At 35.9% G+C, this 19,816-nt stretch overlaps 1 protein-coding gene across 7 annotated transcripts; it reads right to left on the bottom strand.

Moving 5' to 3' along the window:
* Positions 1–3,781: 3,781 nt before the first annotated feature.
* Positions 3,782–16,197, bottom strand: ldhbb (lactate dehydrogenase Bb). Of its 7 annotated transcripts, XM_073941982.1 has the most exons (12): positions 15,688–16,197; positions 15,505–15,610; positions 15,307–15,428; positions 13,978–14,116; positions 12,243–12,379; positions 10,402–10,519; positions 8,424–8,536; positions 8,264–8,324; positions 6,712–6,885; positions 5,316–5,433; positions 5,104–5,227; positions 3,782–4,387 (listed from the first exon to the last, which is right to left on the bottom strand). In XM_073941982.1, exons 5-12 carry the CDS (start codon positions 12,369–12,371, stop codon positions 4,220–4,222), a joined length of 1,005 nt encoding a protein of 334 aa, XP_073798083.1. In that variant the 5' UTR covers positions 12,372–12,379; positions 13,978–14,116; positions 15,307–15,428; positions 15,505–15,610; positions 15,688–16,197; the 3' UTR covers positions 3,782–4,219. The 7 variants fall into 7 exon arrangements, with proteins under 7 accessions (XP_073798083.1, XP_073798084.1, XP_073798082.1 ...); XM_073941983.1 differs by lacking the exons at positions 15,307–15,428; positions 15,505–15,610 and having other exon boundaries at positions 15,688–15,788; positions 15,933–16,107; XM_073941981.1 differs by lacking the exons at positions 15,307–15,428; positions 15,505–15,610; positions 15,688–16,197 and adding an exon at positions 15,045–15,157.
* Between the last annotated feature and the right edge of the window lie 3,619 nt (positions 16,198–19,816).

Here is a 19,816-nt window from a genome sequence, read left to right as displayed (position 1 = left end):
CACGTATGGAATGATGCAGGTTGCACCCACGAAGTGCTGCCCCCAAATGTTGCGCTGGTCAAATAGCGGTTGAAAAAAACGAATAAAAAAGACAAGTTGGACATGAAATTTAAGATCCCACATAAAATTTAAGACCTCCTTATGGAAAATTACAGAATTCAAGACATTTTCAGACCTTAAAAATCGAGAATTTTATTTAAGACATTTCAAGACTTTTTAAGGACCCGCGGGGACCCTGTAAGAAGGCGGGACCTCAGAGCCACACCCACCCTTTACATCATCACCAAGAACCAATGGGAGTTCAATTGCATTAACATTTTAGAGAATTTTGCCAAGTGATGTTAAAATTTGAAAGCACCAAAATAAACACTCATAACCCAACAGGCTCCACCCCTTTTCGATATACCTGCCATAGTTACCAGACATGCTCCTTACTGCTGATTGGCTGCAAGTGGGTTTTAGGACTTTAATATTGCTTTGTGCACCTCTGAGTGCTTAAAACTCCCTCAACAAATTCCAAATCTCTTTTTATTTCAGCCTATTTTGGTTTAAAGCAACACCAGGCTAGCATATAGATTACATTGTCCACTTTCCTTTAAGGTCAACATATATTCAGTCAGATTCTAGATAGCTAGAAATGTCAGCTTTGGACTTATTTTAAGACTAAAGTTTTACATTTTGTGAGAGTTTGTTTTTTTTGGACAATTATCTTTAGACGATTTCCATTAAATCATCATGAGGTGGATATCAACAGTTGTTTAATATGTTCTTACAAATCTTATGTTTCTAATCAGTGGTTTAGAGCGGGAATAAAACAGGCAAGAGGTTTGTTTCAGTAAGGAGGATCAACCAACTCGGAGTTTAAGCTTGAACTCTTGAGTTAATTTGCCAAGAGTTTCGGTTTCAGAATATCTGATCTGAGTTGGGTCAATCAACTTTGAGTAGACCAACTAAGCGCGCACACACATATGACTATAAAAGTCATTATAAATGGAGCGCATGGCAACATCTTAAAAAAGAGATCAGCATTTCTTTCTCCAGCTGAACATGATGTGCTTATGCAAAGTTATAGCAAATATGAGCACATATTTAAAAAAGCAACACCAGTGCATCAGTCAAACAGAGACAGTGTGGGAAAACAGCTGCTCAAGTTTATGCGCAATTTTACATTTTAAATATTCAACTAATTTTAAAAAAGTAAAGTAATGTGTGGCGTTTATTACTATTTCACTTGAAAAAGTGGGGAATTTGCCGCAATTTTGATGTTATTTCAGATGTAACTGCATTAAATGTCAGAAAATAGGCTACTGCATAGTTTCTACAACAAATCTGACTAAACAAGAATGCAGATAACCTTAACTCAATGTTTAGGGGAATTGTTTAATTTAAGGTTTCCACCTTTACACACGTTGATCAATTTAAGATAACATTTCTAGAGTTTATAATGGATGTAAAAGAGCACTGTGGGTCTGCCTTATTTATTGATCGAGTGGCAGAGGTTGATATTACATTTAGAATGTAGGCAGTACTAAAATATTGTTATTGGATTGAGTAATAATCCTGTTAATCTAGTTACAGCACAAGTCCCTGTCGAAGATCAGTGAATTCAGGCAAATTTTTCATTAAATATCGTTCGAGACTTTGTTCTTTGTGTGACTGAAATGTAGGCAGTAGCTATGTTCCCATCCAAAAATGTTTTTTTAGCCTATTTACAAAAGTTATGCACACCTTGGCGTTTCCATCAACCAATTTTTTATGCGCATATCCAAAATGCTCAAAATAGGTGGGTGAAAACGTATACTTCGTCTATAAAAAAAGGAAAAGAGACTGACAGAAAGTTCGAGTTTAGAGAATAAAACCTGCTCCTGACCAGGTTAGGTTAACAGAGTAAATTACCACAGTAATGGACTCTGAGTTACAGTAGCTTCACCTTCAGAAACAGGCTTGACTTACCCTGCTTTCTTGAGTTTGACAAACTTGTAATTTTTAAATGGAAAACCCAGAGTTTCTCTCATTTCAGGGTTAAAATACTCTGAGGTTTTACTTAACCTCCTTTCTGAAATGTCCTAATGTCTGTGTAATCTAAAATCCACATCAATGGTGCTGATTTACTCAGAGCGCCCCCCAGTGGAGAATCACTGAACACGTTTCAAAGTTTTAGTCTGATCTCGGATCAGTTTCAGGAGTTTGTAAATGTTTTTCATTCATTCATAGTCCCTTTATTAATCTGGGGTCACCACAGCAGAATGAACCGCCAACTTATCCAGCAGGTTTTTACGCACTGCATGCCCTTCCAGCCGCAACCCATCTCTGGGAAACACACACACATGTTTGTTTTTGTGAAAAGTGGGGACATTGCATAGGTTTCCATTTATTTTATACTGTCCAAACCGTATATTATAATGCCCCCACCCCACCCCTAAACCCAACCATCACATTAGACTGTGTGCAGCTTTACTCTCTGATTAAACTCATTCTGTGGGATTTATAAGCATTTTGAGAAATGAGGACGTCACCAATGTCCTTATATTCACCTCCTTTTTGTAATACCTGTATCATACCCATGTCATACAGATTTGTGTCCTGATATGTCACAAAAACACGTACACACACACACACACACACACCACGGACAATTTAGCCTACCCAAGTCACCTGTACCGCATGTGTTTGGACTGTGGGGGAAACCGGAACACCCGGAGGAAACCCACGCGAACACAGGGAGAACATGCAAACTCCACACAGAAACGCCAACTGAGCCAAGGCTCGAACCAGCGACCTTCTTGCTGTGAGGCCTTTGTAAATGTTTTAATGAGACATTTACAAAATGAAAAGGAATGATATTAGTTAATAGATTCTTGTTGTCTTGTTTATCAGAGCCCACCATAAAAACTGTCATAAAATGACCCATTAATTAGATATTTAAAGGGACAGTTCACCCAAAATTACTCATTTAATCTCCCTCAAGTGGTTCCAAAACTTGAATGTCTTTCTTCTATTGAACATAACTAATATATATTTAAAGAAAGCTAATAACCTGTAAGCACTGATGTACACAGTAGGAAAAGCAAATGCTATATATGTCAATGGTTACAGGTTATCAGCATTCTTCAAAATATCTTCTTTTGTGTTCAACTGAAGAAGGAAACTCATAAAGGTTTGAAAGGGTGAAAAAAATGATGATGAATTTATTTTGGAGTGAAATATTACTTTAAAAATTAACCTCTTATTAGACAGTAAGCTAGGTGCATTAAATAGGTTTCACATTCAATTTAACATATGACTTTGACTTTAAAATCTTAATTACATTAATAACATTCAAAGCCATCCACAATCTCGCCCCTCCATATTTGTCTGCCCTCATCCACATTTCTGTTCCTTCTCGCACCCTGCGATCTTCTTCCTCCCTCCACTTGTCTGTTCCCTCTTCTCGCCTTTCAACTATGGGCAACAGAGCATTCAGCCGCTCTGCTCCGCGGCTATGAAACTCATTACCACCTGCCATCAGAAACATTGACTCCCTTACACTGTTCAAATCAAAACTCAAAACCCACTTATTCAAGATGGCTTTTAATACTTAATTTTATCTGCACTATTGCTCTGTATATTTTATTATTTCTCTTGTTTTATTGCTCTTGTTGATTGTACGGTGTCCTTTAGTTGCTAGAAAGGCGCCTTTAAATAAAATGTATTATTATTTTTATTTTCAGAGTTGTTTTATTGCATTAACACCAGCCGGTGTGTGTAGCATGTGTCGTTTCAAACCATTCGAAACGGTGACTCATTTTGGATGTAGTTTAATTGTTTCAAAGTGACATCGCCACCTACTGGCCTTTACACAGAATACAGCGCTCATTTATGCTGATCTGTATGAATGAGGAGCATTTAAAACTAACAAAGATGCCCTGACAACAACATTCAGTGTTTAGTACAGCGATGTGTAAATGTATTAATGATCTGTAAAGATTAACGATGATTTCCCTTCATGATCCACTCCAATGCATGCAATCAAATGCAGACACAATTAACATCCAGCTACCAACCTGATGCAAAACATTCAAGCAACTGAGTGAACGTATGCTCTACATTTGCTGTATTTCACCATAAAATTGTAATGTTTTCTCATTAAAGTGCTACTCTGACAATCGTGATGGCTTTAAATGTGTAATACGGACCTCTTGCTCACGTGACGGTGTGATTGTGATGCTGTTTAACCGCGTTACAGGTCTCGGAGGTCTCTCTGGATGTGCCACAGCATGTCTGCGCTCTTCTTGAGCTGTGAGACCTCGTCGACGGTCAGAGTCATGTTGACCACACTGCCCACGCCGGCGCTGTTCAACACACACGGCAGACTCAGGTAGACCTCGTCGCTGATGCCGTACATTCCCTGAAACACACACACACACACACTTAGGGTTCATACACCTTTACCAAAGTCAAATTGGAGCACTTTCTAGATGCATTTTCAGGTGTGGCAAATTATATGTTTACATATTTCTGCATACTTCACAGTTCATCACAAGCTATTGGTTATAGTATATCCCAGGAATTCATTTGTGCCAGAACACTCCAGATCGGGCACCTCATTTTACCAATCCCCCTCCTCAAACGCCCTCCTGCCCTGTCCGCTTTTCACTTTCTTCCACGACTCCCAAACCTAATCTCTCCATCCTCGGGTAACACGCCAGATCCGTTACCCGAATCTGTTTTGGGACCTCACAATTCACAAATTAAGCACTGGTATATACTGTATATATACACATATACGGGTCTTCATTCAGGGCCTGGTACCATGTAGCCGGATTAGCTGGTTAGCTTAATAAGTTTGAGTTTAGTTTCTAACAGTTGTGGGTTTTGGGTCCCATAAAGGCAGCTTGTCTTTTATTGTTCCTTGCAGCAACAATACTCAGGTAGGCTGTGGAGTTGACACGATGCTCAATTGGGTCAATCCAGTTGGACAGGTGTACCTTATAAAGTGGCCATTTATTAAATATAATTAAAATATCAAATTAAATATAATTTTTGTGCCACTTGATGAAGGTAATGCATGCTTGCAGAATGAAAGTAATAAATGATCTCTCTTAATTTTAGATCAGTGCTGACCTTCACCATGGTGGAGACGGGATGGACTCTGTTCAGGTTCTTCATGATGCTCTCCGTCAGGTCGGCCACACTCAGACCGATGGCCCAGTTAGTGTAGCCCTTCAGTCGGATCACTTCGTACGCACTACAGTCAACACACACACACACACACTCTAATCATGCATATTTACATATTATATAATAGAACTGCATATAATGCACCGCTGACGCACCTGTCCACCACTTTTTTGTGCGTTTCTTTCCAGTTTTCTCTGTCCGTGTCTTTGCCGATGTCTGGGTTGAGTTTCTGCAGACTCACTCCGGCTACATTCGCACCGCTCCACACAGGAACTACAAAACACACACAAACAAGGTTTAACAACATAAAGTAAATAAAAAAAAAAAAAAAAATATATATATATATATATATATATATATATATATATATATATATATATATATATATATATATATATACATATATATATATATATATAAAGATTTAAAAAAATATTTTATATTCTATAATTTATTATATTTTATACTATATTTAAACAACAACATTTATAATAAATAACATTTATTTCTAAATAGTAATAATTAATCAAATATTTGTTTTCCACTTACTGTATTTTCATAATAAATGTGAAATACAACATTTTCTTTTAAAAATATATTCAATTTTATGCAATTTATATGTACATAATTTATATGCATTTCAATAAAAAAACATATACATTTATTATTAATTATAGTAATATATAATAATACAAATTATCAATAATTTTTGAAGGTATTATTTACTATATTATTAAATAATATTTTTGTAACATTTACATTATAGTAATAGTCGTTTCATAATTTAAGATTGTATTTTTATATTAAGTAAATTCATCAATTTATCAGTTTAGTAATAAATATGATTTATATTCAACAACATTATTATGTGTTATTAAATTATTTAAATAAAGTGTATTATTATAAAAAATTATTTTTAAAATTATTTTAAATGTATATTAGTTGTTATAATAATTATAAATAATCATTTTTATTAATTATTAGTTTTAGTAGAAAATGTATTACTATTATTATTAGTTAATATAAAAAACTTTTTTATAATTTAATTAAAATAAATATGATTTATTTTAGTAATAACTATTCACATTTATTTATTTAATGCGATATTTTATTATTAATTACTTTATAAATAAATATAAAAATGTAAACATTATTGTGTTAATAAATCATTTAAAGTATATTATTGCAATAAATGTGACAATTTTAGTATGAAATTCATTATTATTATTATTATTATTATTAATATTATTAGTTCTAATAATTCAATATTATTGTAATAAAAGTGAAAGTTATTATTAGTTAGTACAACTGCTATTATTATTATTATAAACAAATTTAATTGAATCATTTATTTAAAAGAAATAATAATTGTTTTATTATAAGCAATACTTATTCCTATTTATTTAATTTAATGTATTTTTGGATTTATGATTTATCATATTTAAATATTGCTGAATGTTAATGTTTATATCTGCATTGCACACATTTATTAACAGTAAACAGTGTTTTAATAGCATTTTAAAGTAAAAAAAAAAAAGTGTGTGTTTTCACCGCTGGAGTCTCCGTGTTCTCCCAGTATCCAGCCGTTGAAGCTGCTGGGATGGATCCCCAGTCTCTCCGCCATCAGGTATCTGAAGCGGGCCGAGTCCAGGTTTGTCCCGCTACCGATGACGCGGTGCTTCGGCAAACCGCTCAGCTTCCAGGTCACATACGTCAACACGTCCACTACACACACAGAAGACTGCGTAAGAAAACCTTATACTGCAGGCCTGCTGAATGCTTGATTCTGATTGGCTGATGAGCATTCTATTAAAATAAAGGCACCGCTAAAGTAGTTCCGACAGGTTTTGAGCGCATTACAGCTCTATGCTGAAGGATTTCAGCTATTTAACAGCTACAATCACATCATAACACAACAGAAGGCTTCGGATGAGATGTGAAAGAAACTAGTGCTTCAGTTTGAGGACAAGTAAAGTCTCAAATACAACATCTAAACAGTGTTGAACAGCTACAGTACAAGCAGGATGATTAGAAAATAATGTACGGTTATTAGCATTATTATCTTAAATTGTAAATAGTCTTCTAATAATTCAACAGCTTCTATTCAATTATGTTAAGCGTCTGGTGTGTCTGTGTATCTGTGTGATGATGGTGTGTGTGCGTGTGTGTGTGTGTATATGTAACGGGGTTAGAGACAACGATGAGGATGCAGTTTGGGTTGTATTTGAAGATCTGCAGGATGATGTGTGTGTGTGTGTGTGTATCTGTGTAATGATGGTGTGTGTGCGTGTGTGTACTGGGGTTAGAGACGACAATGAGGATGCAGTTTGGGCTGTATTTGACGATCTGCGGGATGATGTGGGTGTGTGTGTGTGTGTGTGTGTGTGTGTGTGTGTATCTGTGTGATGATGCTGTGTGTGTGTGTGTACTGGGGTTAGAGACAACAATGAGGATGCAGTTTGGGCTGTATTTGACGATCTGCGGGATGATGTGTGTGTGTGTGTGTGTGTGTGTGTGTGTGTGTGTATATACCGGGGTTAGAGATGACAATGAGGATGCAGTTTGGGCTGTATTTGACGATCTGCGGGATGATGTGTGTGTGTGTGTGTGTGTGTGTGTGTGTGTGTGTGTGTGTGTGTGTGTGTGTGTGTGTGTATACCGGGGTTAGAGACAACAATGAGGATGCAGTTTGGGCTGTATTTGACGATCTGCGGGATGATGTGTGTGTGTGTGTGTGTGTGTGTGTGTGTGTGTGTGTGTGTGTGTGTGTGTGTGTGTATACCGGGGTTAGAGACGACAATGAGGATGCAGTTTGGGCTGTATTTGACGATCTGCGGGATGATGTGTGTGTGTGTGTGTGTGTGTATCTGTGTGATGATGGTGTGTGTATACCGGGGTTAGAGACAACGAGGATGCAGTTTGGGCTGTATTTGACGATCTGCGGGATGATGTGTGTGTGTGTGTGTGTGTGTATCTGTGTGATGATGGTGTGTGTATACCGGGGTTAGAGACAACGAGGATGCAGTTTGGGCTGTATTTGACGATCTGCGGGATGATGTGTGTGTGTGTGTGTGTGTGTGTGTGTGTGTGTGTGTGTATATACCGGGGTTAGAGACGACAATGAGGATGCAGTTTGGGCTGTATTTGACGATCTGCGGGATGATGTGTGTGTGTGTGTGTGTGTGTGTGTGTGTGTGTGTACCGGGGTTAGAAACGACAATGAGGATGCAGTTTGGGCTGTATTTGACGATCTGCGGGATGATGTGTTTGAAGATGTTCACGTTTCTCTGCACTAGGTTGAGTCTGCTCTCGCCCTCCTGCTGCCGAACGCCCGCCGTCACCACCACGATACGAGAGTTTGCCGTCACTGAGTAATCTGGGAAGAAAAACAAACACACACACATTTGTTTTTGTGAATTGTGGGGACATTACATACAGTTGCAATCAGAATTATTAGCCATCCTGTTTATTTTTTTCCCCAATTTCTGTTTAACAGAGAGCAGATTTTCTCAACACATTTCTAATCATAATAGTTTTAATAACTCATCTCTAATAACGGATTTATTTTATCTTTGCCATGATGACAGTAAATAATATTTGACTAGATATTTTTCAAGACAACTTAAAGTGACATTTAAGGGCTTAACTAGGTTAATTAAGTTAACTAGGCAGGTTAGGGTAATTAGGCAAGTTATTGTATAATGATGGTTTGTTCTGTAGACTATCGAAAAAACTATAGCTTAAAAGAGCTAATAATATTGACTTTAAAATGGCTTTTAAAAAAAGTAATAACTGCTTTTATTCTAGCTGAAATACAACAAATAAGTCTTTCTCCAGAAGAAAAAATATGATCAGACATACTGTGAACATTTCCTTGCTCTGTTAAACATCATTTGGGAAATATTTAAAAAAGAAGAAAAAAAAAATCAAAGGGCTAATAATGCTGATTTTAACTGTAGGTTTCCATTGTTTTTATACTGTAAAGACAGTTTTCTATTGCCCTAAGCAATGTCCTCATATTTCACCACCTTCTTGTAATACATGTGCCACACCCATGTCATTATACAGAGATTTGTGCCCTGATGTGTCACAAAAACACGCACACTTGATTTCTTTAGAAATAAAACACTTAAAATGACCACCAGCAACTTCTATATGTTCAGTTCAAATTATTTATTTTCTAAAATAATTATTAGAAAGAATCATTTAATATATTGTAAAATGTATTTTAGCAATATATGTGAATTACATATTTTTCAAACAGATTTATAGTTAGATTTTGAAATATTATTATTTTTTGTATAATTAAATCATTTATATTCCTTTGAATAATTATTAATTACACATAATAACACTTAAAATTATTATTATTATTAAAATGTATTACTTTAGATTATGTAATAATCTGTGAAATGTATTATATATTTTTTGTAATTATTATTTATTACATTTATTAATGCTAATAATAACAACAACACACAAAACTATAATAATAATAACATACAACACTATAAATATAATACTCTACATTATGCTTTAATAAGAAATATAAATTAGACTTATTATATTACTTTATTGCGAGGCAGTGGCGCAGTAGGTAGTGCTTTATATTACTTTATATATATTTACAAGAATCTTTTTATGATCCTCATCATCATTATTAATAGCAATAACAACAATAAACCAATAAAATATGTATTAAGTAATCATTAAGGAGTGATAAATGTGAACATTATTTAAATAACTTGTTAGATTAGTTTTATTTATTACTATTCTTAGTAATTGGGCGGCACGGTGGCTCAGTGGTTAGCACTGTTGCCTTACAGCAGGACTGGTTTGAGCCCTGGCTGGGTCAGTTGTCATTTCTGTGTGGAGTTTGCATTTTCTCCCTGTGTTGGCGTGGGTTTCCTCCGGGTGCTCCGGTGTCCCCCCAGTCCAAACACATGTGCTATAGGGAAATTGGGTAAGCTAAATTGTCCGTGGTGTATGTGTGTAAATGAGTGTGCATGGGTGTTTCCCAGTGATGGGTTGTTGTTGGAAGGGCATCCACTGTGTAAAGCATATGCTGAATAAGTTGGTGGTTCATTCCGCTGTGGCGATCACAGATTAATAAAGGGACTAAGCCGAAAATAAAATGAAGGAATGAATGAATTATTTCTTAGTAATATTAGCACCATTATATAATAAATACGATTGTGTCGTGAGATGTGTAGTGTGTGTGTGCAGGTAATGCTGATCCACCTTTGCCAGAGACGATTTTGGGAGTCTTCAGGAAGAGGCTGCCGTGCTGTAAATCCATCATTTCACCCTTCAGTTTGTCCTCCACCACGTCCACCAGTGCCAGCTCGTCTGCCAGCTCCTGCACACACACGCACACACACACACATAAATAAATAAATAAATACAGAAAATACTCTCATATCACAAGAATTAAGCTAATAAATTTGAAAATTATACTTTAAAAACAAAATAACCTTCCTGTATTAATAATAAAAATTCTATATAAAAAACTATAATTATTAAAAAATAATAATACTGTTTTTAATTAACTTAATATTATTATAAATATATATATATATATATATATATATATATATATATATATATATATATATATATATATATATAATTTCTAACATTTTTGTGTCTTCATTATTTTATTATTATTATTAATAATAATAAAAATGATTTAATAATAATAATAAATTATAATATTATATTATAATAATATATCAAAAATAATAATATTAATAATAATAACAGCAAAAACAATTGATCAAATACATAAATAATATTAATAAATAACATTAATAACAAAATTGAAAACAATAATATCCCTAATTAACATTAATAATATTATATTATCAATATACATCATAATATAATAACAACAACATAATTAATATTAATAAATGTCATTAATAATCAACAACATGATTAACAATAATTAATAAAAAATATTATTAATTGAAAACATGAAAAGCACAAATTAATATGAATAAATTACCGTAATAAATAATAACAACCTCACTATATTATCATTAATAACATCCTCTTTGTAATAGGATGGTTATTATAATATACTTTAACGCACATATTCAATTATTGTTTTCCATATATGCATATTGTTTTCGCATTATGTATATACATATTTAAAATATTTAGTTAGTAAAAAAGTACACGTTATTTTGCAACAGATTTCCTCCAAACTCATTTGAATCCTAACTGAGTTGATTTTGCAGTCAGTCTGGTCTGATTCTGCTGGCTTCGGCTCTTCACCTTTAATCTAATTGGACGAAGGGATGAAAGTGGAGCGCAGACAAACATCATGTGTGTGTGTGTGTTTGTGTGTGTCTGCTGATGTAAACACTGATATTCTGACCCACTGACTCCATGACATCATCAGTCAAATGTTCAGAAAGCCTCCTGTACAATCGATAAACCAACAAGAAATATGTTTGTTTGGACATAGAGTCCAGGTACAGCGAGTGATGGTCGATAGATTAATGAAGAGAGTGTGTGTGTGTACTGGTTTTGGTGGTTTACAAGGACAGAACTTAACAGGTTCTTTTGACATTCAAAATTATGCCACACTTTTCCTGTGTGGGTTTAGAAGTTAGGGTGGGGGAGAACTATATAATAAGCATTTTTTTACATCTATGGAGAGTCCTTATAAATTAACAATACCAACATGTGCGTGCGTACATATGTATGTATGTATATATGTACAGACGTGCATTAATGTGTGCAGATGTATGTGTCTGTATACATGTATGTGTGTGCGTGAATGTAGGGGTGTGTGTATATACTGTATATATGTACATGCATTTGTGTGTGCGCACGTGTGTGTATATGTACTGTATGTTAGTGTGCATGAATGAATGTACAGTATGTATATGTATGCAAGCATGTATATGTGTGTGCGTATGTTTGTTTGTATGTAAACGTACTGTATAAATACATACATACAGTGTGTGTGTATGTACAGTATGCATCTATATGTGTGTTTGTAAGTGTCTATATGTGTCCTTGTGTATATGTACATTTATGTGTGTGTGTGTGTGTGTGTGTGTGTCTCTTACCCGCAGCAGGACACTGACAGCACAGGCCATGCCCACCTGCCCCACACCCACCACCGTCACCTTATTCCTGGGCGGCTCCAGCGGCCCGCTGAACAGAGGAGTGATGAGCTTCTGCAGCACTGACGCCATCTCTAATACTGCAAACACACACACACACACACACACACACACACACACACACACACACACGAAATACACACAACTGCTTTAACACCAGTCAGGGAGGAAATCGCTGTGAGATTTAACTATTTATTTTAAATAATGGTAACACTTCAGTTTGAATAACAGCATTAAGATATTAACATAATTAATCCGCTGTGAATGTTTACAAGTTGAGCTCAATATGAAAAAGTCAAACATCAAACATGAAAGCATCATTTTTGCGAGGCATTAGTAGACTGTGTTTTTCTATTGTACTGTTTCTATTGTACTGGAGATCAGAACACATTTTATGTCCAATTTCCCTGCTCAAAAATCCAGCTTAAACCAACCCTACTGAAAAAAACAGCTTAAACCAGCCTAGGCTGGTTGGCTGGTTTTAGCTGGTCGACCAGGCTGGTTTTAGACGGGTTTTGGCCACTTTCAGGCTGGTTTCCAGCCATTTCCAGCCTGGTCTTAGCTGGTCAGGCTGGGAGATGACTAGCTAAAACCAGCTTGACCAGCCTAGCCAGGATGGGAGCCCAGCCAAAACCAGCTATGTCCAGCTTAAACCAGGCTGATCAAGCTGGTTTCAGCTGGTCATTTTCCAGCAAGACCAGCTAAAACCAGGCTGGAAATGGCTGGAAACCAGCCTGGAAATGGCCAAAACCCATCTAAAACCAGGCTGGTCAACCAGTTAAAACCAGCCAACCAGCGTAGGCTGGTTGAAGCTGGATTTTTCAGCAGGGTATGGTTGGCTGGTTTTAGCTGGTCGACCAGCCTGGTTTTAGAGGGGTTTTGGCCACTTTCAGGCTGGTTTCCTTTTTCTTAGCTGGTCAGGCTGGAAAGTGACCAGCTAAAACCAGCTTGACCATCCTGGTTTAAGCTGGACATGACTGGTTTTGGCTGGGCTCCCAGCCTGGCTAGGCTGTTCAAGCTGGTCATCTCCCAGCCTGTCCAGCTAACACCAGCCTGGAAGTGGCCAAAACCCCACTAAAAACAGGCTGGTCGACCAGCTAAAACCAACCATCCTAGACTGGTTTAAACTGGATTTTTCAGCAGGGTTATGCAGAAATCCAATTAATTCCAAAGGGTTCACATACTTTTTCTTACAACTGTACATTCACATACTTTGACAGATTTTTTTTTAAGACTCTAAACTTCTTCCTTTGAAAGATATAATGGTTTATTTAAACCTTTAATATTTGCATACAAAAAAAAATGGAAATTACCCCCAAACAAAATAAACAAATATTCTTTATACAACTAGGTATTCAAATTTCCAAACTGAACACTGAATCTTACAAATAATTTAATTAATTATCAAGCAAAATAAGAAGTTCATTATTAAATCAAGCAATCAAAACCAAAGCACGATGATCAAGTTATAAACATTAAGTTTTACTCAATAAAATCTGCATGTTTAACTAATCACATCACTAAAACAAACCAATTCTTAATTAAAAATAAACAATTAAACACAACAGAAAACCAAAAATGATCTTATCTACACCATAAGAGATGGGTGAAATCATAATAATGTACAGAAATACACATAAATAAAGCACTCCTCGTCTACCAGACAGTGATCTCTCACCTGTGCAGATGCTCCTCAGACAGTAAATCTGTGGTAAATCTGCTTTTCTTTCTGTTTATCTGTTTAGATCAAGGTCAGTGACAGGACAGTCCGGTCGGCCGGTGATGTGGACAAACACACGTTCATCCCGGTCATTCACCTGCACCAAACACACACACACACACGGTTTTTACCTTGTCTGTAGAGGCTCTGGGCTCCCAGGTAAAGATACCACCAGGACACGAGCATGGCGGGCTGTTTTTGTGGTCTATCTGGGACACTGCGGTGTTTTTTCGGGCATCTCGAGCAATGCTGCCCGCTAATGGAGTTACTGTAATCCGGAAACCGCCATCTGCCGTTCCCGCGCCGCCAAAACAGTTTGTGAGGGGATTACAATTAACCGAACAATTACACTAAATAACTAACATTAGTCCTGTGTTTGTAATTAGGCAGTCAGACGAAAAGGTGAAGATGCTAAATCGGTAATTAGCATGTGGTGATTGACAGCTGTCACTTTCTAGATTAGCTGTAGCAGGGATGAAACAGCAGATCGACACATTGCTAATTAGCTTTAGTTCTGCTAGCAAAATTTAGCCAAAAAAAGAAAACTCTAATCATTTATACACAGTTCAGTTGTTACAATAAGCTTCAAGCTGATTTTTTTAAGTGTCCCTTTACATACTAAATAGTTTTATTAATAGCATTATTTTAATCTTTTGCGAAAAGTGTCCACCTACCACAATATTTTAGCTAAACCACTAACACAAATTAACGAGATTGATTTATTGGTATATGTAGTAAAACTGTGGTAAAAATGGTAAATAATGCGCCAAAAATGAAACTACAATTTTTCCATAGACTTATAAACCTATATACTTTTGAATCTATATATGAACGTTTCTTTGTATAGTTTTGTTCTTACTGTTATGTAGATAATTCATAAACGATTTACATTTAGGTTTAAGTGGAAAGAATAATGATTTAGCATACCAACTTCAATATGGTTTCTGTATGGTTTACATTTGGTAATTTTGGAGAACAAAATTGATGGAAACACAGCTAAAGTCACTTTGTAAAGAAACACCAACCTGCACACATTGTAGTCCACCAGTATGGTTTAAATATTAAAGGATTTGCACATTCCACCTTATTTTTCTTTTCGTTTTTTCGTGCAGCCATTGCACTTAAACACATTGAGACTTCAGATCTAATTCACTTTTATTTTATATAAAATAAAACTTTCCATATAAAATTAAGAAAGTGTCTGGTGCAAATGTGCAGAATGTGTCTGTTAAAGTCTCAGAGAGATGAAAGTGTGTTTTCTACAGGTGGTTTGTCATGCCTACTCACCTGTGTGAGGCACACTCTGCAGAATGTTTTGTGGAAGTCATGTAGTGGAGGGAGTGTCCTGGTTTTGATCACAGACTTTCAGGTGACGTGGGAAATTTGTCATTTGTATATTACCAGTGAATCTGCAGTCTGTGTGAATGAGAAGATCATTCCACCAGCGAGAAGCAGTGAATGAAAATGTTTTGGAAAGCGACTTACAGCCTCTCTACAATGGAACCACAAGGCAGCGCTCACTTGCTGAGCAGGGCCATTTACACAAAACACGTCTGTGTCTATAACAGGTTTTTCTTGTAAACATGTCCTCCTGTTTGGCATCACATAACAGTAAATAGAAGATCACAATGCTTGCCCAGCTCAAAATGGTTTGTCAAGACTACTCACCTGTGTGAGGCACTCAGATTTGATGTGTTGATGTCGTCAATTGATGGTGGTGGTGGTTGGAGAGAAGAGTGTCATGGTTTGGTTCACAGCGCTTCAGGTGACTGCGGAAAGTTGTCATTTGAAAGATACCAGTGAATCTGCAGTCCATGTGGGAATGGGAAGATCATTCCACCAGGGAGGAACAGTGAATGAAAAGGCTTTGGAAAGCCTCTCTACAATGGAACCACAAGGCAGCGCTCGCTTACCGAACAGGGCCTTTCACACAAAACACGTCTGTGTCTGAAACTGTAAACACGTTCTCCTGTTTAGCATCAAATAACAGCCGTCATGACAAAATCCTACAGTTAAAAAGAATTCCACAATGCTCGCCACACTCAAAATGCACACACAACACCACAATATGGACAAGAATGTTACTGTAGTTAACTCAGAAGCACAATGCATAATAAGAAAAAAGGCCTGAAACCCACTACCAAATACATATTTGGCATTTTCAGGGTTTCTGTAGATATCGTAATGACTTTTAAAGATCTTTTAAAGACCATTAAGTATTCAATTTAAGACCTATATCACAATATCAAGAACACGCAAACACATTTATACTTTCGCCTGGTGCCGCATCACACACCTCTGCTGCCTGCATGCTTACCTCAAACGAACGAGGCTCTTTAAAATGACAGGGTGGTGAAAAGAAACCCACCGTAAAGTCATCAATACCATTCATATCCATTCATACCATACCCTACATCAGTGGTTATCAAACTGTGGTACGTGTACCACTAGTGGTACGCAGGCTTCCTTCTAGTGGTACGCGGACATGCTAGTGTCCTTCTAGTGTCATGTACATGCTACACACATTTAAAAATGTATCAAAAATGATGAATATAATATGCCGTTTATGACATATAGCCTATATTTCTGAGGTAATCTGCCACGTTTTTTTAACTGTGCAGAGTTGTAGCTGCTTTACTGGGCCTACTACGGTACTGTATTTCAATACTGCTAATTTTTGGTGGTACTTGGAGAGACAATTTTTTTCTGAGGTGGTACTTGACAAAAAAAAGTTTGAGAACCACTGCCCTACATCATATCATTATTATCATTCAAGATTTTTAAACTTATTTTTTTTAGAATTTATAACTCAACTTTATTTCTATAGCACTTTCACAAATCACAATGGATTCCCAAAGTGCTGTACATAAAATCTAATAAAAAAGCATGTCAAATATACATAAAACCAAAATACATAAACTCACATCACATGATTAAAAGCTAAAGAAAATAAGTGTGTTTTCAGTGACCTCTGAAAAGACTCAAAAGTTTGAGCTGTTCTTAAAGAGAGTGGGAGAGCGTTCCAGAGTCTTGGAGCTGCTACCGAGAAAGCTCTATCACCTCGATGTTTTAAGCGTGATCTAGGAACTTGAAAATAGAGACGATCCATAGAGCGAAGAGATCTCACAGGTTGGTGCATAATAATTAGCTCAGAGATATACTCGGGGGCCAGGCCATGGAGGGATTTATAAACATACAACAGAACTTTGTACTGAATTCTAAACTGGATTGGCAGCCAGTGTAGAGAAACAAGTGCAGGTGTAATGTGCTCTCGTTTTTTTTGTGCCTGTTAAAAGCCTATATTATAAAAGCCTATAGCTTTTACAATAATGATTATTAAAAAAAATTATAGCCATTCATCAATTTTTTAGATCAAACTTTGATGCATCACTTGCTCTACAAATAAATGTTTTATTATGGAAAAAAAAAAGCAAAAAAAAAAAAAAAAGTACACTTACTAAAAATACTGACGTTTTTATTTTATTTTGTCTGGCTAGTTTCTGTCCTCTACTTGTATTTTAAAAAGGCAATAATGGTCCGACAATTCTGTATATTATCACCAATAAAGCCTAGAAAAACTGGCTCTCAGTATGTTGTAAACATGGGTTCAACTATTCCTTTCTAGTTAACAAAGAAATAATTTGCTCCTTATAGTTTTGCAAACAATAAATTGTTTTAAATTCAAAACTGTAACATAAACATCAGTTTAAAACCTATGAATGGTGAAAAACATTCTGTAATATTTAAACCACCCAGGTCTCCACTTTTGCATGGCTTCTCTTTTTTGGTTTTTAACAAACGTATCCAAGTTTTTCTAAACTTTAACAAAAACTTCCCTTCTTTCTCACGGCTGTTGCATTTTCTAGCCAAGAATTATTGTTCATCTGGTTTTCTCTATGATCAGGCATGGACGGATCATATGTCTGTACAGTCGCACCGGTTACAGACAAAATCTCTTCAAAGTGATTGATTTTCAATTCAAATTAGGGAGGCTCAAAATAATCGATTTACCATTAACCGAAAGAGTGCGTTTGTAACAGATTAATGCTATCAGTTAAACGATTAAAAATATTATTTTATATATTTTTTTGCGTTAAGAGGGGCATCTTTTGAACGATATACTAAAAGCCGCAATTGTTTTGCACGCGGCTCACCCCAGAGCAGCAGTTTATCTTGTCAAGACTACTACAGAAAACTTTTAAAGACAGGAGAGACTTATAGTGCTCGCTGTTTCAAGTTATCCAGAGCTGTATGAATTTACAAATCTTGAATAATAGTATTAAACATTACAATTGTAACATATTACAATTCTTGCACAATCAACACCCAGCTGATTCAGTCGTTTCATAGTGACATAAAAAAAGAGGAGCGCGCCTTTTTTTCCTTGTCAAAAGGAGCGAGGTGCGCCTCACGTTTTTGGAATGGAAAATCACGTTTGCTGTCATTAGACATATTTGTTAACTCGCGGGACGATAATGTATGACCACACGTGCCTACAGACATATTTGCCGAAGAAGCAAAATGGAAGAATATTGCTGTTTGATTCAGACGAGTTGACGCCAAACCAGCGCTGATGCTGATCGCCTCCTGGATCTGCGTCATAAACAACAAATAGACTTTAGCTTTCATTTTACAGCTTATAAAGCATCTATGCAAATTAATTCAACATATTTAAACAACAAAACTGTTTACAAAAAGTGAACATATGCGCGCGTTACATTGTATTTTTATCACGCCGCGCGCGCACTTGAACCACGAATAAGAGAGGAAACCAAATATCAAGACTAATCTTTAAATTAATGATTTCTATTTAAAATGTAAACGTTTTGTAATAATAACAGCGGGGCATTAAATAAATGCATATTTTCCGTGGAGCGAGCAATTTGAGGTAGTCTGCTATTTTTATTTAACAGAAGAAAAAAAACATATGATTGGGGAAAAAAACAGCCTGTGCCATTTCTTAAAAAGGATCAGTCAGTGTTTTCGTTTTGTTCTCTTAATGAATTATTTAAGTGACAATAATTAAGGGCAGGCCTATTTATTTTATTCATTTATTTTATTCTGTTTTTCTATGCCGTTGGAAACACGCAGGTGCGTGAAGATGATCTGTTGTAATGTTCTGTTATTAATATGCTTGCATGTTAAAATAATTCAGTATTTTAAAATGCAATATTTAATGTGTCAGACATAGACACGTCAATTTGTTACAAAATAATTAATAACCGATTAAAGAGCTGCGGATGTCGGTTAGCAAAATTAACCGAATTGAGCATCTCTAATTCAAATCAAACGCAACGTTGCGCAAACTGTTCACCCGAGTCTCAAAAAATTGTGCGGTCCGCCAGCCGAAATCTTGTCACGCGAACCAACGCAAACAAAGCAATGACGTCACTTTCGCCGCGCTCACCGAGTTCAATAACCAAAAGCTGACTATTGCATGTTGGTCTCATTTGTAGTTGTAATACCGCAAATTATATATGGACAAGTGAAATAATGAACTACAACACCACGAAAACCAAGCAACAACGACAAAAAATAGTTTAAATGAGCATTAGATGTAGCGTTACAAGGACATCGAAATAGTAAGACCTGTGCAAAAATATTTAAGACCTAAAACAGCCAATTTAAGACTTTTTAAAGCCTAAAATTTTGATTCTTGCATTTTAGACTTTACGACACTGCGGCAAAACCCTGATTTTTAAGTCTTTACAAAATTACTAACTACTATAACACACAAAAAGCGTTCCATGTTTTGTTCTTCAGCCATTTTGAACAGAACCTACTTTGTAAACACGAC

Source organism: Danio rerio, chromosome 25, assembly GCF_049306965.1.
Source record: "Danio rerio strain Tuebingen ecotype United States chromosome 25, GRCz12tu, whole genome shotgun sequence".
In the NCBI taxonomy this organism is placed as follows: Eukaryota; Metazoa; Chordata; class Actinopteri; order Cypriniformes; family Danionidae; genus Danio; species Danio rerio.
The sequence above is the reverse complement of the archived record's forward strand: the minus strand, read 5'-3'. Positions and strand labels throughout refer to the sequence as shown.

Excerpts from the sequence above, each read along its gene's own strand:
- ldhbb (NM_001002474.2), bottom strand. The coding sequence starts at position 14,205 with ATGCTCGTGTCCTGGTGGTATCTTTACCTGGGAGCCCAGAGCCTCTAC. Across the intron at positions 6,886-8,362 it reads CATTGTCGTTTCTAACCCCG|TGGACGTGTTGACGTATGTG; the intron begins GTACACACACAC and ends CTGTGTGTGTAG. Across the intron at positions 4,388-5,103 it reads CCGTCTCCACCATGGTGAAG|GGAATGTACGGCATCAGCGA; the intron begins GTCAGCACTGAT and ends TGTGTGTTTCAG.